Source organism: Adiantum capillus-veneris, chromosome 3 (genome assembly GCF_014529385.1).
Source record: "Adiantum capillus-veneris isolate H3 chromosome 3, ASM1452938v2, whole genome shotgun sequence".
Taxonomy (NCBI): domain Eukaryota; kingdom Viridiplantae; phylum Streptophyta; class Polypodiopsida; order Polypodiales; family Pteridaceae; genus Adiantum; species Adiantum capillus-veneris.
The window spans coordinates 108,715,317-108,742,672 of NC_140933.1; the positions used below are offsets into that span (position 1 = coordinate 108,715,317).

General features: G+C 44.3%; 1 protein-coding gene across 2 annotated transcripts; it reads right to left on the reverse strand.

Annotated features, from left to right (window-relative positions):
- Nucleotides 1-330: 330 nt before the first annotated feature.
- On the reverse strand, nucleotides 331-27,356 carry LOC147461466 (ABC transporter B family member 19-like). Of its 2 annotated transcripts, XM_086509022.1 has the most exons (11): nucleotides 27,165-27,356; nucleotides 26,290-26,929; nucleotides 25,865-25,919; nucleotides 25,384-25,559; nucleotides 24,989-25,189; nucleotides 24,645-24,904; nucleotides 24,011-24,551; nucleotides 23,528-23,943; nucleotides 22,803-23,233; nucleotides 2,091-2,332; nucleotides 332-1,996 (listed from the first exon to the last, which is right to left on the reverse strand). In XM_086509022.1, the coding sequence occupies exons 2-11, from the start codon at nucleotides 26,503-26,505 to the stop codon at nucleotides 770-772; spliced, it is 3,765 nt and encodes a 1,254-aa protein (XP_086365148.1). In that variant the 5' UTR covers nucleotides 26,506-26,929; nucleotides 27,165-27,356; the 3' UTR covers nucleotides 332-769. The 2 variants fall into 2 exon arrangements, with proteins under 2 accessions (XP_086365149.1, XP_086365148.1); XM_086509023.1 differs by lacking the exons at nucleotides 25,865-25,919; nucleotides 26,290-26,929; nucleotides 27,165-27,356 and having other exon boundaries at nucleotides 331-1,996; nucleotides 24,989-25,098; nucleotides 25,384-25,517.

Genomic DNA, 27,356 nt, shown 5'->3' on the forward strand with positions numbered 1-27,356 from the left:
TAGACCCATGGTAGTCACCCACAGGACAATATAACCATCAGCTCCATCATGCATAGTATTGACTAAATACCACGATATCCCCACTGACGTCATCAGTGCCCAATAGTGGGCGTAGAACTAGATACTAACATATGCTCCCCAACATAACACACACCACACGCACACACATGAGCATACATAAACATAAAGTTCAACATACTAAGTTTTTGTCATGACTCCGGAGATCAAGGGTAGACTCGACCATAATGAAGCCTAGCACTAAAAGAAGCATTCAATCGAAAAAATTAGCACAAAAATGAGGTAATTGATAGGGCATACAATGATACACACCATAAAAGATAGAAAGAATTAGCAACATTATATACCAAGATATCCTGGCATATCTCCTTTGGATATTCTAGTGGTGCCGAAGACTGGGAACATTGCCTTTGAAACTCAATATTGATGACATCATTGTCTGTTGATTTGAACGACTCCAAAGTGTTGCATTTCTTTAATGATGGCAGAGGAAAGAATCCATGGAGGATCCTCCATAGAAATTCATTATAATTTTTAACAAACTAAATTGGAAATGTAATAATGTGTAGTTTTTTGCTCAACGCTTGGAATCTTTCGACAATTGATGAATTTTTCATCTTGTTGACCCTTATTTAGCCTATTATCTTAACGAAGGGACATGAAGATTCTCCCTTCAAATGAATAAAAAATGTTGACAGAAAAAAAAATGAAGCTGATGATAAGTTGATGGCCGCTCAGGTCTAGTAGGTGCTCAAGTGTCTTCACATGACCCGGCATGCTGATTTTGCAAGGCAATGAGGCGAGAGTAAGCACTGTCAGGTTTTGTAACAAGGAACGAATGGGAGCCTTGCTCTATGATTGTACCATCCTGCAGCACAGCAATCTTATCCACATTCTGGATGGTAGAAAGGCGATGTGCGACCACCACCACTGTACGACCCTCCATGAGTTTGTCTAGCGCTTGCTGCACAACCTTCTCCGCCTCCGCATCCAGTGCGCTTGTGGCTTCATCCAGTAGCAAAATAGCTGGATTTCTTAGCACAGCCCTGGCTATGGCAATCCTTTGCTTCTGGCCACCCGACAGCTGCACACCCATCTCTCCCGCATAAGTGTTATACCCCTCTGGTAAAGCACTTATGAATTCATGAGCGTTGGCAGCTTTCGCTGCTTCCTGTATGTCTGCCATCGTACACTCATCGTGCCCATATGCAATATTCTCATAAATGGTTGTCGCAAACAGGGCTGCCTCCTGTTGTACTAGCCCTATGTGTTTTCTCAATGCTTTTAGATTGTAGCTCCTGATGTCCAACCCATCCACCGTGACTCGGCCCTTTGTGGGGTCATAAAATCTCTCTATCAGCCCCACAATTGTGCTTTTGCCACAGCCACTTGGCCCAACTAGTGCCAAGCTTGTCCCAGCAGGAATCTTCAAGTTCAAGGTTCGGAAAATGGGCACTTCCGGCCTTGTTGGATAACTGAATCCCAAATTCTGAAGCTCAATGTCACCCTTCACCTTATCAACAAATTGTGCATTCTTGTCATCTGGATGTATGCGTGTTTGACGATCCAGGATCCTAAAAACTGATACCATTGCCAGTCCGCTCTTTACCAAATCCGGAATAAGTCCAATGGCATCTCCAATGACAAGCCCACTTGCCATAATCACAAAGAAAACTTTGAGCACATCAAATGGATCTTCCCCTTTGTGCTTAACAAGATAAATCCCAAACCAGAGAGTGAATGCATTCCCAGAAAATCGCAAAAACTTGGTAGCTCCTAATGTAAATCCTGCTATTTGTCCTCTCTTTAAACCTTTCTTCTTGGTCCCATGGAGCTCTTTCTCAAATAACTGAAGGATTCTACCTTCAGCACTGAATGCAGCAATAGTTCGCATGTTTGCAATAGCTTCTCCTGCGATAGAGTTAGCCTTCCTGTGAGCACGCTCGATGTCACCGCTATAGCCTTTGAGCATCATTTTCTACAACCAAGAAAAAAACACAAGGTATGCAGAGGCAAGAGGTCAAAAATCACTCCAGAATAGACCAAATTAAGAGTACGTCATGAGGAAGTACCTCGCCAAGAGCTGATAGGACTGCCAAAGGGAAAACTGCAAGATTGGCAAGTGCCATTTTCCAAGAAAGCAGGAAACCTATGAGGCTCGAAACAGCAAATACTGTGAGATTTTGTATTAGCAAAGCGATCCTGCCCCCAAACGCGTTCCGAAGATTTGCAGCATCCGAAGCTAAGAGAGCACTCAACTGACTGCTACTATGTCCGTCCTTGTCGAACCACCCAACTTCATTACTCAAAATAGCTGTCTCAACACACAAAAGTGTTATCCTTTGGTGACTACCATACAAAATTTTAGAGAGAGAGAGAGAGGGGGGGGGAGAGAAAAGAAAGAAAGAACACGTGAGAGATCGGTGAGATCTGGATGTGATTGCTAAATACGTTACAATAGATTATGATTCTCATCCAAGATCTCGACGGGGATAGTGATGTGAATGTGATTTGAATGTTTAGTGACTATCGTCGTTGTGAAGGGCTGGATATGTGTTGTCTAGTGCGTCAATACTTAGAGTCGATGTCTACTGAACTAGTTTATGGCTTCTGTTGGTTTTGTTCCGCTGACTGCTCACGTGACACTGTACAAATTTCCGTGATTTGTGCTGGCTGCCGCTAGCGCCAGTTTTTGGACCCACGATGCTTTTGGACTTGCAACTTTTCATGTAATTGCTTTTAGAAGGCCATGAGCCTATAAATTAACTTCCAGGGCCTCACTCTGGCTATTATGATGTTGTGAGAGTTTGGCAGAGTTGAGGACCCTCGGACATTGTACTTTGCAAAGCATCAATAATAAAGAAATACGGAAAGGGGCGGCAGTCTCTGGGGTCAATCTCTCTAGGCACGGAACTTCGTCGTGCCGTGACGCCTCTCCTTAGTTTTGTTCAAGTTTGTTGAGTTGTTTCAATTTCTCTCACGTGTATTGCAACAAATTCTCGGCTTGGGGTGCCCAAGTCTATTACACGAGTCCATGCAACGGCTAATAGGACATGCCAAACAAGAATTTTCTATGCATGCTAGCACACTCACCTACCCTACCGACAGACTAGTGGCAATCAAACCGGACAACAACCGACTAGCGGTAACAGAAAGAAGGGGAAACAACAGAAAAAGAAACTATCAAGACCTAGATTGTCAACAGAGCAACGCACCAAGTACTACAAAGAGGGCAAGTGTTACAGATGCGAGGAGCAGGGGCATGTGCTTGCCAAGTGCCGTAACAAAGCGTCCAATGATCAAGCCAAGGACAAGCCAAAGAGTTCCCCAGCGGTAGACAAATGGATGGAAGTATGGAGCTCTGTAGAGCGTGGGGCAAAGTACGAGATCAAGAAGCCCTTACCTTCTTTGACGAAGGAGACAAGGCCAACTTCATCTCGACTAAATTGGAGACTCGACTTGGGATTACGCCCGAAGAAATGGGACCTCTGGCCGAGGTAGTTCTAGCGACACTAGGACAAGATGTTGCCATTACACCTATCATAGGCAAACTTAGGTTGCATTTCAGGGGTATGTAAGGTACAAGGACTTCTACATCATGCATTTGGAAAAGTGTGACGTCCTTTTGGGGAAAAAATGAAAGACTAGAAGTTATAAGTTGTTACCATAAGTATAAGTTGTAACCAACTTATGGTACCTCGTCCCAAGGGGCCAAAGAGACAAAGGAAAATTAATTTGCGCAAGTAATGCTGACATGCCAAAGCTGTACGGACTGCCCACGAATCGCGTTGACATGCTAACGTGGCAGCTAGTACAGAAATTCCGCGTTTTGCGTTGGTTGTGCCACGTGGCAGGCTGTACAGGTTTCCACGATTTGCGTCGGCTGCTTTTGGGGGCAGTTTTTGGACCAGATGCTTTTGGGATTGACTGTTTTTGGCGCTCTGCTTTTAGGGCAAGAATAAAAGAGCCCTTGGGGCCTCACTTTGGGGGGCATCTGGATGCAGAGTATGAGAGCGGCGCCAAACTTTGGGGCCAATACCTCTAGGCTCAGAACTACGCCGTGCCATCTCTCTCTCTCTCTCTCTCTATATATATATATATATATATATATATATATATATATATATATATATATATATATATATATATATATATATATTCAGTAATTTTGAAGTTTCTATTCATGTGTTGCTATTGATTTCTCACTTGGAGTGTCCAAGCCTGTTACAGCTTCTGGGCACGGAATCCCGCCGTGCCGTGTCGCCTTTCTCTCAGTTTTATTCATTTGTTTCAGTTTCTCTCATGTGTGTTGTATTAGATCTTTGGCTTGGTGTTGCTAAATTGGCTTTACTTGACAGAAAAATAATTCTGAATGAATTATTGAATTTATAAGTGAGAGGGTTTTCTCGCTTGGAACACCAAGGAAAAATAATTCTAAATGAATTATTGGAATTTTAAGTGAGAGGGTTTTTCTCACTGGAGACATCCGAGTACAGAGTATTCCTAGTGCGTCATTCAAAGTAATGACGGGAGCACCGTGAACGGGAATATCTGTAAGGCCACCAGAAACGGGTACTTCTTATGCGTCACATCGGATGGCTGACAGGGAGCATCGGGAAGAAGTATCCGACCATCCAGGAACGGAAATCTCTGATGCGTCATAGGATGGATGACATAGAGCATCGTGAAGGGGATTGTACCGTAAGTTCGGTAGGAAAGGACTAGGTGATGGGTATTCCTAATGCGTCACAAGGTGGGTGACGGGTGCATCGGAAAGGGGATATCCATAGTCGAGAGGAAATCCGAACTAAAAAAGAGAAATACGCATAAAGACGCAAGCACAAGAATAAAGATGGGTTCTGAGAAGCTTTTCTTAAAAAGCGGAATATTTTAACGAGTTTTTCGGGAAGAGCAGACGCTTTCCCGCGAGGAATCTATGTTTGCATTGCATTCGTGCATGTGGTTGCATCCAGGGACGCCTGGGAAGTGCTATGAAAGCATTGTTTTTAACTTATAAGGTTTTATTGAGTTTTTGGGCAGATTCAAACTATTCTGGTCGCCCATTTAATAAGTGAGCAGCCATTTGATAAATAAAGCAACAAACCAGCCAACGTTTTCTCTCTCTCTTTTTCTGGCAGAACAGCGAAAAAAAAATGGAAAAAAAAATTTGAAAAGAAAAAAAACAAAAAAAAACGGTCGCGATCTCTACGCGAGCAGCTATTCGTGCCGTGGTCAAGGAGCTATAAAAGCACCACATGCCCTCACTGAGAAGGAGGTTACCAACGTCAGCAAGAGAAGACTCTGCCGCCAGATAACGCAAGAGATCATGAGACTACGAAGCACGGAGGTCGCTTTTCCCGCGAAAGAGCGACAGGTATCTATTGTGGATTCGCCAGACGAATTGTTGTCGCTTGTTTGCGTGTGTGTTTGTAGGTACTTCATCGCGAAGGAGAAGCGAGAAGGCTTCGGCCTACCCTTGGGAATTCCGGGAACAGAATTCGGAAATTGCCTACAAAGTCTCGACTCCGAGTACAGACGGAAAAAGGATTGAGAGATCGTCTCTCGGATTTCCCTTGCGGGAAGGAACGACCATCGAGTCAGAGATTTAGAACGGAGGGGTTTTCTCTGGTTCTTGTGCTTGTAAAAAAGATTCTCCCTAATAAAGAATTCTCTTTAAGGGGGGGGGACCAGCCCATCTTCTGGTCCCCAGTCCAGTGTCGATCTTCTCACTCTCTCTCTCTCTCTATTTATTTCTCTCTATATCCTTTGGCTTCAATATTGAGTGATAAATTCTATTTATCCGAGTATATTTCATATTGTTATGCGCTCCCGTTTGTGACAGTGATATCAGAGCATGGTCTCCTCTCTTTCTCTGTAAAGGAGGACGACTCTGGGAAGATACGGGAAGAAGCCATGACAAGCCAAGAGAGAAGTAAGCAGGCAGAAACCTAAGTCTTGCAGGAAAAAGCTAGCAGAGTTGGAAAAAAATTTCCTCTCTGCAAGAAGTCGACACAAGACTTGGAATTCTCTATGAAAGGGTGACAAGAGCATGATGCTCAAGAACCTAGAGAATCCAAGGAGCGGAATGCTCAAGATCCTTCAGAATCCAAAAGATATCCATGAACATCAATCCAGAACTATAGCCATGAAATCCCATCATTCCGGGAAGGATATGCAGAAGGTCTCTAGATCTCAGAATACTCCGGTCAAGTTTGATACTTTTGATGGAACGGAATATGCCCCGAAAGCTACCGCTTTCATTTGACAGTTTGAAGTTGCCTTTGCAAACGGCAATTTCTAAGAAGTGTCGAAGGTGAGGCATGTGACCAAACACCTCAAGGGGGATTGCAAGTACTTGGTGGTATACCAAAGCTTTGCAAGGAACTTACAACAACAATCCAAGGCTGAATTTTCCGACAAATTTTTTTCCTCTACGCTTTGAGGAAGGCATTCAAGAAGATTGGGATTGGTTTGCCCAATAGGAACACGAGCGAGGCAAAGCAAGTAGTGGTTCACTCTTGCCAAGGTAGCTCCATTCTTGATCCTCTCTGAGGAAGGAAAGATGAACAAATTCAACAAAGGACTTTTGCCCGAATTTTGTAGACGCATCTACAAGATACTTTGCAACAGATGGTGGAGTCAGCAATACAAACTGAAAGTGTACATCTCAGTGTACATAGAATCCAATCCCCGTAGTGGGACGGGAACACAGAAAGTTTGGAGTAAGGGAATTCAACCTAACTCCTAAGTTCTTGAATAGAAGACCCTCGAACTTTAAGTGAGAGGGTAGGTTTTTAATCAAAGTTACATCTTTGAGGAAATCATAAAGTGCATTGTGCTTGTTTGCTCTTTTGCACGAGGTATGGTTATGTCTGACCGAGACTACTCACTCTCGAGTGTTTATGAGAGCAGGATCAAATTGAAACATTGTTTTCTGAGATGAATTGGTTTGCTTAACTAGCCGGACGGTCAACTATTGATCTAGTATCTAGTAATTCTTGAACAAATTACTTGCTATAGCGGATAGGAAATTATGAAGGAACCATTCTGAGCTTTCAAGCAAAGAAAAGCTTTCATGAAGCTTGAGTACTCTTTAAGCCCACACCCCCTACCCGATAAGGGAAGATATGGTAGTGCTTTTTGCACAAGTGAATGAACACTCTCTTTACGAGGGAAGGAACAAACAACGACTACGGATTGTGATCAAGAAATCCAAGGATTAAAATCCTAATTTATTTGATGAGCGGGTTTTGCTCTAAGATTGAGCCAAGGGATCGACAAGTTGAGCGTCTTCGCTCTAAGGATCTTACGAAGGGAAGGTAATTTCCCAGGCTCACTGAAACTTATGTACACCTTTGGGTACATGGATAACACACGAAGATGCGGACCTATGCTAAGGTGGGTCATCTACCAATCGAATTTTTTTCTGCTGAACGGAATGAGATGAACCAACTTCCTTTTCAGGAACTGGACGGGAGTTTGTTATACTCTCTTGAGCGCCTTTTTGCGCACAAGGATATTCAGACATGAGAATCTCTATTTGAAGTGTGTTCGGTAGAAGGACTTTGAGTCTCTACGGAGAAGAGGTTTTTTTTTATGGTCGTTGATCATTGAGTACGCTATGTGCTTTTACCATTACAGTAGCAACTTTTGGTTGCGGTATATGTTTCTTCATAAGCAGGTCAAGTACCATTTACATGCTGATGGAATAAATTCGAACTATTATGTATAATTCGCCAACCGTTTCAAAATGGTAAGAATTACATATGGGAGAACATCCCTGAGAATCAAAGAGGGTTCGCTCTATTGTGAACCGGGTTTGAACGTACGTTCAGAAAATGCTATGGCTAGAATCCTATCTGCCTGAGATTTTGCAAGTCGTCATTGATGCTCGCAAGGTGAATCATTTTTTATGATTTTGTAAGGAAGAGACGCTAATGGGCGTTGGAAAAACAATGTTGGTGGTAATAACTCGCAGGAGGAAAAAAAAATTGGAAGGAAGTGCCGCCGTGCACAAAGAATCTTCGGATTGGAACCGTCCGCCTACGTTGAGCGACGGCCCGAAACAAAAACCTTCTTTAAGGTGATCGCAAACTTTGTTTGTGAAGAAAGACATCGAGCTTAATGCTCTATGACTTGAGCATTCCCTATGTGGGAGGACACAAGAGGTTTAATACCCTCTGGACTAACAGCGCATGATTATGCGCAAGGACAGATACCTAGATTGATTTCTAGGAGGATTATTCTTCTCGGGATTGAGAAGGTGGAATTGAGTTAACAGGTTCTCGAATGAGGAAACTTCCGATCTGTTGGAAAGACGCGACTGACGAGCATGGCTTGTAACTTTCATGAAAGGTGAAGGATATCCTCGATGTACTAGAGGAAAGACATGAACCGGTAAGGTAAGTATTGAATATTGAATTATTGAATTTTTGAAATTTTGTTTAATTTAAATTTTAAGTTCTCTTTTGAAAAAGGACTGGCTCAACTCACCATTGAGCAAGATTTGGAATCTTTCCGGTTTCTCCCCGGCAGTTCAGTTCGACCTCTACAGTTGAGGACAACTGTTTATGAGTGAGAGGGATGTTGCTAAATTGGCTTTATTTGACAGAAAAATAATTCTGAATGAATTATTGGATTTATAAGTGAGAGGGTTTTCTCGCTTGGAACACCAAGGAAAAATAATTCTAAATGAATTATCGGAATTTTAAGTGAGAGGGTTTTTCTCACTAGAGACATTCGAGTACAGAGTATTCCTAGTGCGTCATTCAAAGTAATGACGGGAGCACCGTGAACGGGAATATCTGTAAGGCCACCAGGAACGGGTACTTCTTATACGTCACATCGGATGGCTAACAAGGAGCATCGGGAAGAAGTATCCGACCATCCAGGGACGGACATCTCTGATGCGTCATAGGATGGGTGACATAGAGCATCGTGAAGGGGATTGTACCGTAAGTTCGGTAGGAAAGGACTAGGTGATGGGTATTCCTGATGCATCACAAGGTGGGTGACGGGTGCATCGGAAAGGGGATATCCATAGTCGAGAGGAAATCCGAACTGGAAAAGAGGAATACGTGTAAAGACGCAAGCACAAGAATAAAGATGGGTTCTGAGAAGCTTTGCTTAAAAAGCGGAATATTTTAACAAGTTTTTCGAAATGAGCAGACACTTTCCCGCGAGGAATCTATGTTTGCATTGCATTCGTGTATGTGGTTGCATCCAAGGACGCCTGGGAAGTGCTGTGAAAGCATTGTTTTTAACTTATAAGGTTTTATTGAGTTTTTGGGCAGATTCAGACTATTTTTAAAATATGTCGGTCGCCCATTTAATAAGTGAGCAGCCATTTGATAAATAAGGCAACAGATCAGCCAGCGTTTTCTCTCTCTTTTTCTAGCAAAACAGCGAAAAAAAAGGGAAAAAATTTTTGAAAAGAAAAAAAAAAAAAAAAAACAGCCGCGATCTCTACGCGAGCAGCTATTCGTGCCGTGGTCAAGGAGCTATAAAAGCACCACATGCCCTCACTGAAAAGGAGGTTATCCACGTCAGCAAGAGAAGACTCTGCCGCCAAATAATGCAAGAGATCGCGAGACTACGAAGCACGAAAGTCGCTTTTCCCGCGAAAGAGCGACAGGTATCTATTGTGGATTCGCCATACGAATGGTTGTCGCTTGTTTGCGTGTGTGTTTGCAGGTACTTCATTGCGAAAGAGAAGCGAGAAGGCTTCGGCCTACGCTTGGGAATTCCGGGAACGGAATTCGGAAATTGTCTGCGGAGTCTCGACTCCGAGTACAGACGGAAAAAGGATTGAGAGATCGTCTCTCGGATTTCCCTTACGGGAAGGAACGACCATCGAGTCAAAGATTTTAGAACAGAGGGGTTTTCTCCGGTTCTTGTGCTTGTAAAAAAAGATTCTCCCTAATAAAGAATTCTCTTTAAGGGGGAGGACCAGCTTATCTTCTGGTCCCCAGTAGAGTGTCGATCTTCTCACTCTCTCTCTCTCTCTATTTATTTCTCTCTATATCCTTTGGCTTCAATATTGAGTGATAAATTCTATTTATCCGAGTATATTTCATATTGTTATGCGCTCCCGTTTGTGACACTTGGAGTGTCCAAGTCTATTACAATCAGAGCGCGGATTTGCTATGAGGATGTATCTGTTCTTTGAGGACATGAAATGTAATTATGCCCTATCTGAAAACATTCAAAGCATCAGCCTTCATGTAATAGGGTTTCTCCTTGACGCTATGTCAAACAAGGCCTTTGAGGTTGACTTTATCGAGGTTCCCGGGGTTTGTTCATTGTGGCCGAGGATTCTGAGTGTCTGCCGGAGTTTCTTCTGTAGTAAACTCTAGCTTCACTTTCATAACGACCACAACATGGTCCATAAGTTCTTGCATTGTTGGTACTTGTTGGAAAGACCACAGTCTTGTGATGATGATGGCAATCCAATGGTATATCGCTTGCATTGGTCCTCCAAGGGAATCAACTTGAAGCAAGACGAAGGTAGTGCTTCACCGGAAGGTAGAAGTCGAGATACCTTTGGTTGTAGTCTTCCATGGTTTCCATGGTAAGCATTTTCCAGTTTTCCCATTCTGATAAAATCTGGACTTCAAACAGGGATGTCATGTAGCTGCATGCAGTCTTGAAAGCCCGCCAAGTAATGGAGCATGCGGTTGGGTAGTGATTGAACTCCACCACTCCATAGCATAACCTTTGAGAAAGCCCACAGCTCCAGAAATCTTTGATTCTTTGGTGTAGTTCCTCAAAGCCTAAATGTTGTCAAATTGTTGAAGGAACTGCAAGGCTTTCTTTGTATCCTTCACTCAAAAAAAGTGAAAAATTTTATTGTCGTCTCTCCATTCTTGAAATCTTTTGGTTGATTCGGTGCAAACCTCGGATGTGGATAGTAGGATATCCATACGGGCTCCAACCATTGTACGGAGGAGACGGTGGTGGTGGGGGAGCTAGTGGAAGCGCCCGGGCCATCTAAAAGCAGTTTACATAAAAAGCATCAAGTCCAAAAGCATGCGCAAAGCTGCCAGCACGATTTGCGGAAATCCGTATAGCTCCAACGTCAGTAGCGTCAAATGAGGGCGTCCGTATAGCTGCCATGTCATCACCATGTCAACGCATTTTTCGGCCTACCACTTCATTATATCTATGAAAGTCTTTTGCGTGTATGTGTGTGTGCTTAGCTTTAGGCCGCATCAGACGGGGTGCAGTAAGTTGGTGTAACAGACTTGGACACTCCAAGTCAAGAATCAACAGCGACAGCACCAAATAACCACTTCAAAACAATTCACAGATCACAATAGATTTGCATTGGCCCGGCGGAGTTCCGTGCCTAGAGATATTGGCCCCAAAGACTGGCGCCCCTTTCGGTATTTCTTTTTGTATTAATCAATTCAAAGTACAAGAGAGTGGGTCGGGATTCACTCTCAAACTCTGCATCCAGATGCTCTGAGAAGTGAGGCCCTCACCACTAATTTAAAGGTTACAAGGGATGCCCAAAAGCAGAGCCCCAAAAGCTTTTAAAATAAAAAGCATCAGTTCTCTCTATCTCTTAGAGAGTCTTTTTTCTTTTTTTATAAAAAAAAAGCAAAATTCGCGTCGCTCATCATTTTCCAAACAAAAAAAAAACTTCCGCCTAGCCTCTACCACAAAGGCTGGTGTCCCATACCACCAAGCACACACCGCTATGGATGTGCGGGTAGAGCTACTAAGGGCCTAGAGTCCAAGTGTAGTGATCACACAAGATTGCTCACAAATGAGCCCGAGATCCTATTTATAGGATTTCTTAACCACCCTAACCATAGGGCCATCTTCGGATATAGCTCAAGCATCAATCTTGATGTTTGGGGACGTAACACACATGTTCCTGCAAGGGAACACAAGGCTAGAGAGGGGGAGGGAGCATTTTGAAAACGCTAGAGGTGACAATAAACACCGGAGGGGGGCCGGGGGGGAGGGGGGAGAGAAAACTGATACAATCTTGGTGGATCTGATACAATGTCTAGGTAAAATATAAAAATGAAGTAAAGTAACAACTAAAATGATCATCATCATCATCAATGTCTGAGGATGCCCAACATCGGGCGCTGTCCGAGAATGTATTGCGTCGGTCGCTATAGAGCATCGTCAAATTTCCGCCTCCGTAAATAGTCGTACTGGAGTCTCCCACGTCGTGCTAGAATAGTCATGATCCTCTGATGGAGCCTCCGTCAATGTTGTGGTGGCCCTCGTAGACGTGGGCGACTAGCTCTCCCGAGCTCAAGGGCTCTCTCAACTAATATACCTCTGGTATAGGTGGGCTTTGAAGTTTGCTGAGAAGCTTGCTTATTTGAGTGTCGAGTCTTTGCTCTAAAGAAGTCAATGATCTCCCTCTGTGAATGTCTCCCACTGCTTGATCTCCTCAAGAGACTCTCCCTGTGTCTGCGCAGCTCTAGCAAAAACAACCTGAGGCATCTCTGATCCTAATATCTCATGACTCTAGACAGTGGTCCAAAGCCTCTCCAAATATACAATGAAAGCGGCCTCGTATACCGGACAATGACATATGTGATGTAACTCTGTCTCTAGCTCCATATGACACAGCTAGTAAATCCTGGTCTACAAGTATCAATCTCTAACTGATGCAATGATGTGCTCATTTATCCCATGGCATAAATGAGTGTCCATATAGGCAGGTGTCATCACATATCTATCCTCTATGAGCTAGAGAAGATGTTCTCTGTAGAAAGCCATCTTCATGCCACGTTCTTGTGTCAGCTCTATCCCAGTCCTCCTGGTGTCTAGTTGAATCAAATTCTGACTGATGAGGTGGGTAATCTCGGTCCGTGTGAGGGACAAGGAGGGTGCATCCGGGTAGTCTGTCCATACTAAAACCATGTAGCTGAAACCATGATTTCATTTGTGCATACCAACAAGAAAAGCCCCCCTGAAACCTGCCTGGCCTGATTCTTGAATGCCTGCTCTCTCTACCCATCTACTCAGCAGCTACTCGAACGGATGCATACAACCTAGCTAGTGTGTGCCCAATCATGATAGTAGGGTAATTCTCCAGTATCATGAGGTCTCTTGCCTTGAAGATAGGCACTATAGTAGACATGCTCCAAGTATCCGAAAAACCCTCACACACGGCTCGGTTGAACATTACAATTTACTACAAGAAGCTCTGCAAGCATATCTCTAACATGTATAAAGTGCTCTGCCATCAATCCATCATGATCATATGCTCTCCTTGTCCTCATCCTGTCAATGGATTTCTTTACCATCTCAGGGGTAAAGAGAGTGCAGGTCTCTGGGCATGGCTCCGGAGGGTCAGGTAGAGACTGTTGTCCTGATATTGTGTAAAGAGATTGTAAGGTGCAGCGGAATGAATGTTGAACTTTGCTCAAGATGAGTGCTCCGAACTGTGCTCAAGGATCCTTTTACTTACGGAAGGAAGAGCCTTCCGTTCCTTTAGTGAGAGAGTGCAATGGACACAAACAAAGTGGAACACTGCCAAAGCTCTGATACCAATGTAAGGTGCAGCAGAATGAATGTTGAACTTTGCTCAAGATGAGTGCTCCGAACTGTGCTCAAGGTTCCTTTTACTTACGGAAGGAAGAGCCTTCCATTCCTTTAGTGAGAGAGTGCAATGAACACAAACAAAATGGATAAACGCTGTGAATGAAGGTTCTGAGACTGAGAGATAGAGAGAGAAGAATACGACACCAGAATGTTGTCAAAACCCTCCTCCGAAGGCCCCACTCTCTATGGCGAGAGCGGTCTACTTATGATTGCACAAATCTCTACAATGCTTTGTGGACTTGCCAACGATGTCGACGACGATGAGGACGACGACGAGATGGGCTGAAATCTGAAAGTGCTAAGGGCTGAAATCTGCAAATCTTTATTTGCTGAATTATGACTCTATGTCGGTGACGACGGCGATGACGACGACGTGCTGAAAATACAGATGCTGAAATCTGCATTTTCCGGGCTGAAATCTGCAAACTTCGCGGGATCTGACCGTGCGACGAGGATCCACTGCGGGAAGGTGAGATCTGCGAGGTTCGGGACTTGTTCTGCGATGTCTAAGTGCTGAAAACTGAAAACGCTGTGCTACTGTGGATTCCATCGCGAAGGAGCTACAAAACGCTAGGTCGCGTGCTGCTCTGAAAACGCTAGGGCTGAATTCTGCTGCTGGGGGAAAATCCACTAACGCTAGGACTGATCTGCCGTCGTGAAATGGTTCTGTTGTGTCTGCCAATGCTGAAGCTCCTCTGCAATGCAAAATCGCCAAGGCTGATCTGTCCTTGCAAAAACGCAGCTTGATGCTGAGTTGCAAAAACGCTAAGCCATGTTGTTGGGGTCCACGGTGCCTGTTGAGCGTGTGCTCCTACTGCCTCTTCTGCCAGAAAGTGCTAGCGCTAGGTTTTCTTATATACAACTTAGTAAATTTGCCCGACCTAGTTCCCAACAAAAGTCACTTCAAAATAATAAGTGAAAAATGTCAAAAATAGAAAAAATAGGTCTATGCACTGGAAAAATGCTCCTGATGGGTTTTGATGGAAATCTGATGATCGTGCTGTGTGCAAGCGGAGGATATGCATCTAATCTAAGTGATTGGTCATGCACGGTCTGCGAACACTCACAAAAGTGCCAGATCACTTCCTATTCTAGACTGACTTGACTGACTGAACCCTGGTCATGCTGTAGCTTGTCCACGGACACATAGGGTTGGATGTGTCACGTGACAGAGATGTTGCATATGTCTGTTGATGTGATAGCCGGTGGAGGGGAATGCTCATGAAAATATCTCCATGCCTCGCCTAAGTCCTGGCTCATGAATAGCTTCTACAACTCCTCCTCTAGTCGAGCAATGTAAGTCCTCTTCTACCATCTCACTAGGCGCCAGAAGGCTATCTGTGACTGTTTATAAGTAATGGCTCCCAGAAGCACCTCTCTAAAGTGTGGCTCTTGTCTCTCTACAGTGTACAATCCTCATCATACCAACTATTATGGGGCATACTCCCAGAACGTGGCCCCAGTTGGGTGTGGGGTATGCCTTTACTGATGCATCATGTAAAGTTTCTGTCAATATCTGGGTAAGCTCCTCTTATGGGCGTCCGGGCTCCTCTGTGGCTAAGCGTCTGTAGTCTTCAGAGGGTCCGAGTTGTGAGCATTTGTGGGAGGACTCGTGTCATAGATCCTGAGCCAGCACATCTTGAGTCAAGACACTAGCGGTTGTGGGCTTGGGAGAGCCGCCCTCTGGTACGAGTGCAGTGGGACACGGGAGAGTGGATCTGGCGTGATCCGTTCTCTTCAGCCGATCACCCAGGGACTCTTTTTTTCTAGTACACAGCTTGCTTGGGGCGACACACACTGACAGCACGGAGCGAGGCTCGCCCAGCTGCAGCACTTCACTGCCAAGAGGAGGGTCTCACAGCCGAGTTCTTGTCAAGCTTCTCGAAGCGGTTGTGGGACAACAGGCAACCGAGGCGAGTTACTATGTTTCAGTGGCTAGTTGCACACAAGGCTACAGCAGTTGGGAGTTGGTTGGTACATAGCGGCTTCTCGGCAACATGTGCGCTTGTGGCCACCCTTTGGAGAGTCAGCGTCACTGTTTGTGGGACTGCCCCATGGCACAGCAGACAATCGTCTCAGGCATGCCATGTAATATGAAGATCTGGGCCACAAACAGTCTCGCTAAGTGATCCGGGTTGACTGTTTTCTTCACTGGAATGAAATGAGCCTGTTTGCTAAATCTATCAATAATAGTCCAAATACCATCGTGACCACTCTGTGTTCTCGAGAGATCAAAAATGAAATCCATTGCAATACTTTCCCAGGAGCGGGTGGGTATGGGCAAAGGCTGTAACAACCCTGTGCTTTATGCCTGTCAAACTTGACCTTCTGGCATACCAAGCAACTGCGCACAAACTCTTCCACATCCTTCTTTAGTCTTGGCCAAAAGAAGTATCTCTCTACCCCTTTCATGGTGGTAGCAATGCCGCGATGACCCGTAAAATGTGAACAGTGGCATTTGGTCATAACCTTTTCCCTCAACGGCTCTGTAACGCACAACATGGTTTTTCTCATCAAGTAGCCATCCCGAATGGAATATCCCGCTACTGTCTTCCCATCACGTATCCGTGTGAAAACATCTGCAAAATCTGTATCTGTGGCATACTGGTCGACCATATCCTCGAAGCTCCTATGATGTATCGCAAAAATAGCCAGAACCAACGGCTTCTGAGACAAAGCATCTGCCACCACATTCTTCTGTCCCTGAACATGGACAATCTGGAAGTGAAACTGTGACAAGATGTTCGCCCGCCGCATTTGCTTTTCCAATAGCTGCTTCTGTGACAAGAAGCAACGCAAACTCTAATGGTCTGTAAAGACAGTAAAATCCGCTCCGAGTAGGTAATGTCGCCACTGAGTAAGAGCATGGATAACCACCAAAAGCTCCTTCTCATAAATCTGTGCTGTCATTTCCGGCCTTGAGAACAGTCCCCTCTCGTAAGCAATGACATAGCCTTCTTGCATTAAGACCGCACCCAAACTACGACCACAAGCCTCACAATATACTTCAAATGACTTCTGCAAGTCCGGCAAAGTCAAAACTGGTCCCATAGTCAATTTCTCAAGATATGCAAAGAGGAAACAACCTCTGCAAACTTTTGAATGAACCGCGTGTAGTACAAACGCAGTCCCAAGAAGCTTCTAATTTCATGGACATTCTTCAAATCGGGCCAATCACAAATAGTCTCTATCTTGGCCGGATCCATTTGCACTCCCGCTGCTAAGACAATGTGTCCCAAAAAGTGTATCTCTGGTAGAAAAATTTCACTTTTCTTTGCATTAATCACTAACCTGTGATCTCGTAATGCCTGAAAGACCTGAAGCAAATGATCTCTATGTTCTGCCTCATTCTTGGAGAAAACAATGATATCGTCAAAGTGCGTGCCAACAAATAGCCTGTACTCTCAAAAAATCCTGTCCATCATCCGGTTAAATGTCGCAAGAGCATTGGTTAAGCCAAAAGGCATCACCAAAAACTCAAATAACCCAAAAGTTGTCCAAAAGCTGTCTTGTAGACGTCTCCCGCCGGCGCGATTTTGATCTGATGATATCCACTCTTCAAATCAATCCTACTAAAGCACGAGGATCCCTGTAATTTGTCGAGTATATCCTCGATCCTAGAACTCGGAAATCTATTCTTGATGGTGGTTTTGTTGAGAGCTCTATAATCGATGCACATTCTCCAAGATCCCTCTTTCTTCAAAACCAACAACACTGGAGAGCAATACGGTGCAGTACTAGGCTGGACAAGACCCTTTTCCAAGAGGTCTTTCACTTGGTTCATAATCTCTTCATTCTGTGCTCGACTCACACGGTAAGGTGGCCGGTTCGGTGGTGTGCTTCCAGGTATCAGATCAATGGTATGATCTTCAGGACAAGCAGGTGGTAACTCACCTGGTAGGCCCTCTGAGAAGCAATCGGCGTGAGAGTGGAGAAAATCTTTGCGTTCTTTATCAAGTTTTAGACATATTTTTCCTATCCTTATCACTCAATTCTTTCATAAAGATCGAGTAACAAACAGACTGGATTTCATTAATTTAGAAACGGCCAAAGCCGATACAAAAGGGACAGACTCGCCCTTTAGTTTAATGTCAAGTACAATGGTTCTGCTCTTCTTTGTAGTCAATGTTGCTTTCCTCGCCCGATAATCAACCACGGCGTTATTCTTGTGGTACCAGGGAATTCCCAAGAGAACATCGTAACCTTCCAAAGGCATTATGTAAAAGTCCTTATGCCCTAAATACCCCTGACAATGCAACCGAAGTTTGCCAATGACAGGTGTAATGGCTACGTCCCTGCCGGGTGCCGCTACAACAGTCTCCGCAAGTCGTCCCATCCGATCGGGAGTGATCTCGAGCCCCGCCGCCAATTCTAGTGAAATGAAGTTGGCCTTGGCTCCTCCATCAAAGAAGATCAGGGCTTCTTGGTCTTTCACTTTGCCCCAAGCTCGGCAAAGTTTTGTACTCTCGTCCATGGTGTTGGGATCGGTACCCACACAATCTGGAACCAGTCCTGTTTTCATCTTGCCTTTTCTTCCTTGTTCCTCAGCTGCTCTCGAACTCTCAGGCCTTTCATCATCCTTGTCATTCTGTCCTTTCAGTGCCTTTTTAGGGCACTTCGCGGAGATATGTCTATGTTCCCCGCATCCAAAGCACTTCGCCTCCCTGATGAAGCGAGCTCTCTCCTAGGAGTAAGCTTGGGTCGTGCATCCTTCTTTTCAGGGTTGCTCTTTCTCTTTCTACTTTCATTCGCTGAAGTCTGTTCGGCTCGTTGTGTCATGACCTCATCGGTGGGGTAGGTCAAATTGCCACAGTGAATGGTAAAACCCCGTTTCGCATGACTCATCAACTCTTGAATAGAAGCTGACTTCTGTTCCAAGCAGTGATCTTGGATCTCTGTAGGTAGACCCAAGGTAAACCGCTCAATCTGTTTTCTGACGAGATCTTCTTGAATGAAAAGGCGGGTAAAAAAGAGCTCCAGAATTTCTCGCAATAAACGTCCACTGTATCTCTCTTGGTCATCCGAAGATGGTTCCAAGCAGCTCGTATATCGCGTTCATACTCTTGAGTCAGCCAAGAAGAAATAAAAAGCTTCTTAAATTTCAGCCATTTAACTAGCGCAGTCTTGTTTAAAAGAAGCGTGGACCACCAAGTTCGAGCATTCCCCTTAAAATAAGAGGCAACTCTCCGAATCTTAGAGTGCTCTGAGTAGCGTCCTCCTACGAAAGCGATGTCAAACTGCTGTATAAAAGACAAAGCCTTCGAAGCATATTTATATCCTGAAAACGTGTCAAATTTAATTAACTGTCCACCTTCCTTAAACTCTCGGACTTTCTTGCTTTTGTCTTCCAAAAAGTCATACTGGTTGGCTTTATAAAAATTCTTCTTGTTTGCATAAAAGTTGCCGTCGTCAGAGCCTGAACTATCTGTAGACAAGTCCTCTGTAGAACTGTCACTCACTGGGCGAGATTTAGACTTCTTTGCCTTTTTCTTGCCCTTTCCGAAGCGTTGTTTCTTGCTTCGCTTTTTGTCTTTGCAATCTTCTTCGCTCGAGTCAGAAGAGCTAGAAGAACTGTCAAAAGAAGAAGAAGAAGAAGAAGAACTGGGTACTCCTTCAAATCAAACACTCTTCTTTGCCTTATCAAATGTCGACTGACGACCCAAATATCCCCGGAAGTCAGTGCCTTTCTTCTGCTTTTTGTTGTGCTTTTTAGCTTTGTTTTGCGCGTCAAAAAGCTGAGCAATCCGTGCATCAACCATCTCTTCTAATTCCTTCTCTGAATATTTCTTGTGAGCAGAAGGTTTCTTGAGAGCGGGTTTCGGAGGTGGTGTTGTGGTTTTCTGCCACTGCTCGTGCACTTCCTGAAAAGAAGTCTCGTTCATATATTTTGCAAATTTTGGGTCCTTCGCAAAATTGACCATCATCTTTGTTGCATCGCCGATCAATTGACGACGCTCCATATCTCGTCGCTCCGCCTGAGTAGGCCGAGGCGGGCCATACTCTCTGCCGGAATCTTCGTTGTGATCCCTTGCCGCATCTCCGGATGCAGAGAAAGTCGACTGATCCTTGCATGAAGCCATAGGTACCGCGGAAAAAAATTTGAGATTGGATTTCCCGTAGAAGAGAAATCGGCCGCACTCTGATACCACTGTAACAGCTTGGACACTCCCAAGTCAAGAATCGACCGCAACAACACCAAATAACCACTTCAAAACAGTTCACAATTCACAATAGATTTACACTGGCGTGACGGAGTTCCGAGCCTAGAGATATTGGCCCCAAAAACTGGCGCCCCTTTCAGTATTTCTTTTTGTATTAATCTGAGTTCAAAGTACAAGAGTGGTTGGGTCTCACTCTCAGACTCTCTGTCCAGATGCTCTGCAGAGTGGGAGCCCAAACAACTTATTTATTTACAAGGGATGCCAAAAGCAGAGCCCCAAAAGCTTAGAATTAAAAGCCTAAAAATAAAGCCAAGGCTCTTTCTCTCACAAGCTCTCTTGAGTTCATCAAAATAAAGCAAAAATAGGCCTTTTTCAATTGCGTAGAATAAAAGCTGCCCAAAAGTTTGCGTAGCTTTTTCCCATGGCAAAAGCTGCCGTACAGTCCAGCGTGAAACACGCCGCGTTTTCCGGGATCTGCTATACGGTGCCACATCAGCATCCGGCTGCTTTTCCTTGCTGCCTTTTAGGGTTAGGGTTAGGGTTAGGGTTAGGATTAGGGTTTTCAATAGGTTAGGGTTAGCCACGTCACCACTTTGTGACAGTTTTGGCTTCCGGTTCTTCGCTGATGCCAGCCCTCTCCACAGCCCGATTGTACACTTGGGGTGCTGCAGCCTTGTCCACTGTCACAGGCCCTACGCTCCATTTTGAGTTGGCTTCCACCAGCAAAATGATAGTGATTCAGGGGGGTCGACCTACACTTCAGCTTGCCACAAAGCTCATCCCCCAGGAGTGGGGCAGTGATAGAGAGTGGTGTTGGGAGCTCATCTGCAGCCTGACACTTTGGTTCATCTCGTAGGCCCACTGTTTTCGCATCTTCAAGGCTCGCCCTGTGCCACCTGCAGAGACTGTTCGTGACATTTAGCTGGAGCTGATTCATAAACTCAGGGGTCAGTTTAAGAGACTTCAGGGCAACTCCAACCGCATGCTGGAGCGCCGAGAGGCTTTCTTGCGACTTTGGCGCCCAGGGCCTTTCTTCACCATGGTTCACGGTGTGCCTAGATGGCACTACCGGCCACCAGTGTGGCTCTTTCCTCCTCCCATATCGTGATCTACCCCTAATTGTACATACTTTGTTTTCACACTGGGAGAGTCTCCCCATGTTTTTGACGTAGCCCTCTCTTGCAGAGATGGTTTTGTCTTTCTTCAAAAAAAAAAAAAAAAGTTAGCGCCCAAAATGCTTCTTTTGTCTCCTGGAAAAATTGCCACGTCAACTTCCTTAGAGAGCACCGTAATTTCCGAGATTTGCCGTACAGGCTGCCACATCATCACTTGTTTATGTTGGCGGGTTCTATGCCATGTCATCATTGTTGTGGCATACCCTCCCCTTAAAAGAAGAGTAATTGCCACAAATATAATTCCAAATAGATTATTCAAAATAACTGGATTAATAAGCAAGAGGGTTTTCTCACTTGAGACATGGATATTTCTAGTGCGTAATTCAGAGGAATGATGGCATATACATGTTTCAAACCGCCAAAAGATACGTCTACCTCAAACATGGCCGGGCACAACCACAAAACAGCCCTCACTCACTAATCTGCGCTTGCGGGAATGCGTACTGATGCTCAATGTCGTTCCTGCCAGTCATAGACTGCATACTGGAATGGCCAGAGGCAGCAAAGTCCTTTTTACCCCTTTTTTTCCCGGTGCAACCCTCTTCAACATTTACAAGTACCCTCGCCCCCTTCTTCTAAACAAACCCAAAGGCCTTGAGCCTCGTGCTCAAGATTCAAGGGTCCTTTGCCCTTGTTACAAGTCAAGTTTTCCCCTTCTCCCCTCCTCGCATCTCTGGGTTCCACAATTTTCAGTCCCTTTCTCGTTCTCATTTTTGTTACTATTTGCACTTCAGGTAACAATGAAAATTTTTAGTCTCGGAGAGAAAGAACCTGAAAACCATGTGAGACGCGGCCACTCAAAAACTGTAATCATGTGCAAGTCCGAACGATGAAAACACATCAACAAAATAATTGCACTTTTGGTTTCAAGACGCAATGGCTAGGAAAGTTATTATTGACACTGTCCTTTTGGGAGGGATCGACGGCTCCCAATTTTTGAACGATGTGAGCCGTCTCATTGGTTCAAGGAACAAGTGAAGTTTCACTTTAACATTCTAAAACAATAGAATGCAAGAAAAGTCAAGATATGTCAATATATGAAATGAAAGTGAAATAAACATTTAAGGTAAGTCTCCATCATGCACTGAAAACAATGAAAGTCTCCCTAACCCAGCACAACACTAAGGTTTCTTTTAGAAAGCAAAAATAAAATGCTTGACCCATTGTGCCCTTGGGAGCTGGGACTTGAACCCACTACATAGTACATCCCACTTTAATAGGGTTCGCTTGGTCTGTACCAGCGTAACCGCGAAACGCGTCTCAACAGGCCTGAAACGGGTGAAACGGGTGAAACGGGTGAAATGTTTCACTGCAAGGTGAAACACCTGGAGTAAAACGCCTGAAATGAAAAATTGCCTTTAGAGAATTTAGCCATTAAATAGTTATTTATTTATAAAGTATATGCTATTTCAAGGTTAACATAGCATGTGTCTCTACTCATTGCACTGTGAACACCTATTTTGTCGATACATAACTCTATATACACACAAAATTGGCGTTTCAGTCAAACGTTTCACTGAAGCCTTAGCCTAGGGTGAAACGTTTCGGGGTGAAACGCCACGTTTCGGGGTGAAACGTTTCGGGTTTGAAACGTTTCGCGGTTACGCTGGTCTGTACTTAATTTAATGTCACACCAGCCAAGTTGGAATGGTCATCACTTCCCCAGGTGTTCCATCATCAGACAGTTTTAGCAGTTTTTTTTGTTATTGATTAAGGGGTTGGTTCCCTAAGGCTTTGAGCCTCACTTCCCACCTAGGCTTACGCATGTCTTGTAAGCATGATTGATTACATGAACATATAATATAGCCCTGAGAGAGAGAGAGAGAGAGAGAGAGAGAGAGAGAGAGCATGCAGAAGCTTGCAAAGGACTCACCTGAAAGCATCAGCTCACGCACACGTTTAATCACTCTCTCACTCACATAGCCCCAGAAGTATTCTTGAAGACTGTATCCAATGATGGCCCCTAGTGATAGTATGATAAAATATTCCACATCAGTTCTGATGGCTCTTTTCCCACGAGAATGATCTGGATTATAATAACCAGTGAGCACAGATGCCACTATCAGTATAGCGACTGGATTTACGATTCCTGTAAGAACACAACCAAATGAGCCCATGAGTGCTTGAGGCCACTCTGAAATGTTGTGTTTGACAAGCCTCCAAAAATGGGAACCATTTGTTTTCTCATCATCTTCACAGTCTGAAGTAATGTCAACTTCTCTATGTTCGATGGACAGACTTGACAATTTGTCCGAACCCAACGAGAGTGCCATCACAGTTGCAGAGATTGAAGGTGAGATATGTCTGCAACAAACCAAAAATATTGTCCTCATTTGACATGACACATGTGCAAGTGTGCACAGGTGTGCGGGTGCATGCATGTGCTGGTGTCTGTGTGTCGTTTAATCTTACTATATCTAGAGTATCCTATCGCTAAATCTGGAAATGCAAAGGTGAAAATGGTCGATAGATAGCTACACACATAATGTATATACTGTATAGAGAGAGAGAGAGAGAGAGAGAGAGAGAGAGAGAGAGAGAGAGAGAATCTGAACTGACAATCTGCCACATAATGCATATGACATCATTCATGCCTACCTAGGTGTTGACCTTCTTGAAGATTTCTTGGGAGTGGGAGTTGATTTTGACTGTAAAATTTTGGGTTCTGCCAAAGCACCCGGGGTCATCTCTTGGAGCTTCACCATTTTGTAGTAGGTTCCATGTTCTTCATGCATCAGAAGTTCTTTGTGTGTACCCATCTCTATGAGCTGACCCTTCTCCATCACCATAATTGTATCGACATTTTGAATTGTTGACAGGCGGTGGGCAATCACGATTGCTGTCCTCCCTGCCATGAAAAGATCAAGTGCCTCCTGTACCACCTTCTCTGACGAAGAATCCAAAGCACTGGTGGCCTCATCTAAAAGAAGCACTGCGGGATTTCTTAGTACTGCTCTTGCAATTGCAATGCGCTGTTTTTGACCACCTGATAACTGTATGCCTTTTTCTCCAACCTGCGTAGCAAGATCTAACTGGTTAAATGACTAACTAGGGAAATAACAGCACACATGATGGGCGAACCTGAGTGTCGTAGCCACCAGGTAGCTGCTTAATGAATTCATCAGCAAAGGAGGCTTTTGCAGCAGCTCTTATTTGTTCAAAAGTAGCGCCTTCTTTTCCCATCTGTATGTTTTCCAGGATTGAGGTTGCAAATAAGACTGGCTCTTGGCTCACCAAACCTAATTGTGACCTCAGTGACTGGACTTGGAAAGACTTGATATCATTCCCATCCATGAGTATATGGCCTGCACTCGGTTCATAGAAGCGCTCAAGCAGTGCAATCACCGTACTTTTTCCTGAGCCACTGCTCCCTACTAGAGCAACCACCTTCCCTTGTGCTATTTCACAGGAAAAGCTTTGCAAAACAGGCACGTCAGGCCTTGAAGGGTATGAAAAGCTGACATCCTGAAACTCGATTCTGCCTTGCAAGGTCAGAAGCTGGTCTTTGTCTGAATCGAGTCTTTCAACACCGTTGGAATTCTCCAGAAGCTTGAAAATTTTCTGAGCTGCTCCATGAGCTTTGGAAAAGGCTGAGAAGCTAAGAGCAGCTTGCCCAAGCGAGCTGTAACATGATGTCATTGAGTGTGTATTGGACGATGAGATGGAGATTAATCAAGTGTGTGGGTGCAATTAATAGAATTCCAACCTTACTTACATGCCACCAATGATAACATTGAAAATGGTGATAAGGACTGAAGCACCATCTGTAATTCCATCAAACACGAGGACTCCTCCAAACCATATTAACAAAGCAAAGCTCCCATATACTGTAGCAAATAATGTGCCAGTTCCAAGCCCAGAAACAAGCCCCATCTTGTAGCTCAATTTTGCTGCAAAGTCGAGTTTGGAAGAGTATGCTTGTATTTCCTTAGTCTCCCCCACAAATGCATACACAGCCCGAACCTGAGCTATTGCCTGAGCAGGAATAAATAAAAACAGTATTTAATCAAAAAAGAACTTTCGTTGAGGTTATCACAGGAATTGAAATTTGCTAAAAACCTGTTCTGCATTTATGCCTGCTTGTGCATATGCCTCCTGACTTTTAGAAGATATGAACGTCATCATGTAAGCCTGAACTCCAGCTGCTCCAGCAAGCAAAGGTATGACACCTAACGTCACAAGCCCCATTTGCCAAATGGTGACAAAGCCAGCAAAGTTTCCACCCAAGAAAGTTGACAAATATCTAATAGCACTCCCCATCTACACACACACACACACCTTGGATTAGAGTATAGACACTAGCAATGTAATACCCATCGTACCAAAAGCAAGCTCAACCCTTGCTCTCTCATCCCCCACCCCCTCCTCCCCTGCATAAAAATGGGCCTTCCCTCTTTTACTCTCTTTCTAGATTCACGAACACACATACAAACAAACATGCTCATAGATTCGACCTTTTCACCAATGGCATCTTGTATAAGCAACATGTCGCTAGAAACACTTTCAATCACTTCCCCAGTTTGTAACTTTGTGTCAAAGACCTCTATATCCTGCCTCAATATGGTTTCCAGATACTTGGACCTTAGCTTGACTGTCTGACGCTCTCCGGTGTACGTCCAAAACAGCAACTCTGTCGAAACAAAGGACTGGATGAGATATGTCAAAAAGAAGTCTAAGCCCAGTTGGGGGAATGCATGGTAAGGTGGACCATTAGGCAAGCTAAAAAGCTAGGTCATTTGAGTTCATTTCAGCTAGTTACTTGTAGTTCAAACACGTAGAATGGGAAAAAAGGGGAAATCTAATAGTGAGCAAACAAAATAACGAAATCAGTACCTCATCCTCAATGGACTCCCTTTCCTTTTACACCCCACCCATAATGCGGATCCAAAGGCGTATTTCTACCCTCAAAAATTCAAGGAAAAGAAAGGGCAATACCTGTCCAGCCTGCCGCCCATGAGACGAGACCAAGGTACACTAAATAGAGTGCATACTGCAGAAAAACATCATCTTTGAGCTTAGTTGTTGAGAAGCAAGTAGGATGAAATCCACATGTGAACATTTAAACAAATGTTCCAAATAAGAAATCGACCCTAGATGTGCACACTTGGAGGCACTGATTTTACCACATTCATATCTCCTTATGAGTGGACACAAAAGGACTGATCAAGTAAAATTTCTTCTTAATGCAATGTGTATACATACGTCTCACGCATTAGCATCCCCTGCTGCACAATTTGGTCACATAGTTGCTATAATGTAGCAAGAAAAGCAAAAATGTTAACTTGAGAGTCATCAAGCATATCTACAGGTGCCTGCAATAAATACAAAATATGTTGTACATGCTGGAATATTTATTGTACCTTGGAGGATGTCTTGTCGGAGATGTCTGCTTGAGAGCCAAAAGCAAGAATGAAGTTTTTGAGGAGGAGGAAGTAAATAGGCAATGCCAAGCCATGAATGAGTGCCCCAATAGTGCCAAGAAGCATGAAAACCACATCCCACAGTTCCGCGTATGAGAAGAGCTTGAAAAAAGAGACCGGTTTTGGGGCCTTTTCAGACTGGACATCAGAAGCCATGGATGGATGGCTATAGTAAGATGTAATGAGCACAATGGGCGGCCAGCCACTTCAATTCGGGGCGTGGGGATCACTTTCTGGCTGCTTACCGATAAAGCTCAAGGGCTACCTCTTACAGCCAGTCGTTGCAAAATGTGGCCGGACCAATGAAAGTGCTATGTTTAATCTGATTCTTTCGTGATCTGGTTCTCCGCTAGCAATGACCTACTCTACTTTGCTGCCTCACGGTTTCCAGTTGGCTGTAAAATGTGCTCAATCCCTCAGGCACACTGGCCGGTCAGCAGGCTATGCTGAGCAAAGGCCGCAGCCCGTTTGTGCTAAGGCTATCTGATTTTCTATCTTGGCATGCCATACACTTACATCCAATGCAGTGATGGAAGGGATCAGACAAGATACATCAGCCTAATATTCCATCATCATGAGCCTGCTATGAAAGTCATAGACAGAATCAGAGGACTTGAGTTACACAGAAGATGAACTTGACTAGTTATATGCAATGAAGGATCATATACAGTGCTAAGCAAAAATATGGAAATTTGGCCCAAACAAGAAACATCCATCATCAGACTACAATCAAGACCATGTTAAACAGACAATCAGAGACGTAGCACAGAAATACACTTGAAAGAAAATGCAATAAATATTTCAATGCACGCAACTGTGCGAATCCATTGTTTAAGAAATCAAGAGGCCGTCGCTATGCAACAGACAAAGTCTTTGATTTGTTGTGCCACACGTGTGTCTGTAGAATGAGCTAGACGACGACAAGCCTGCATGCCAACTAGCAAGGCTCCAAAGTTCGAACATATCGGTTTTACTTCTGTCCAGGCACAAATTATACTATCACGCCG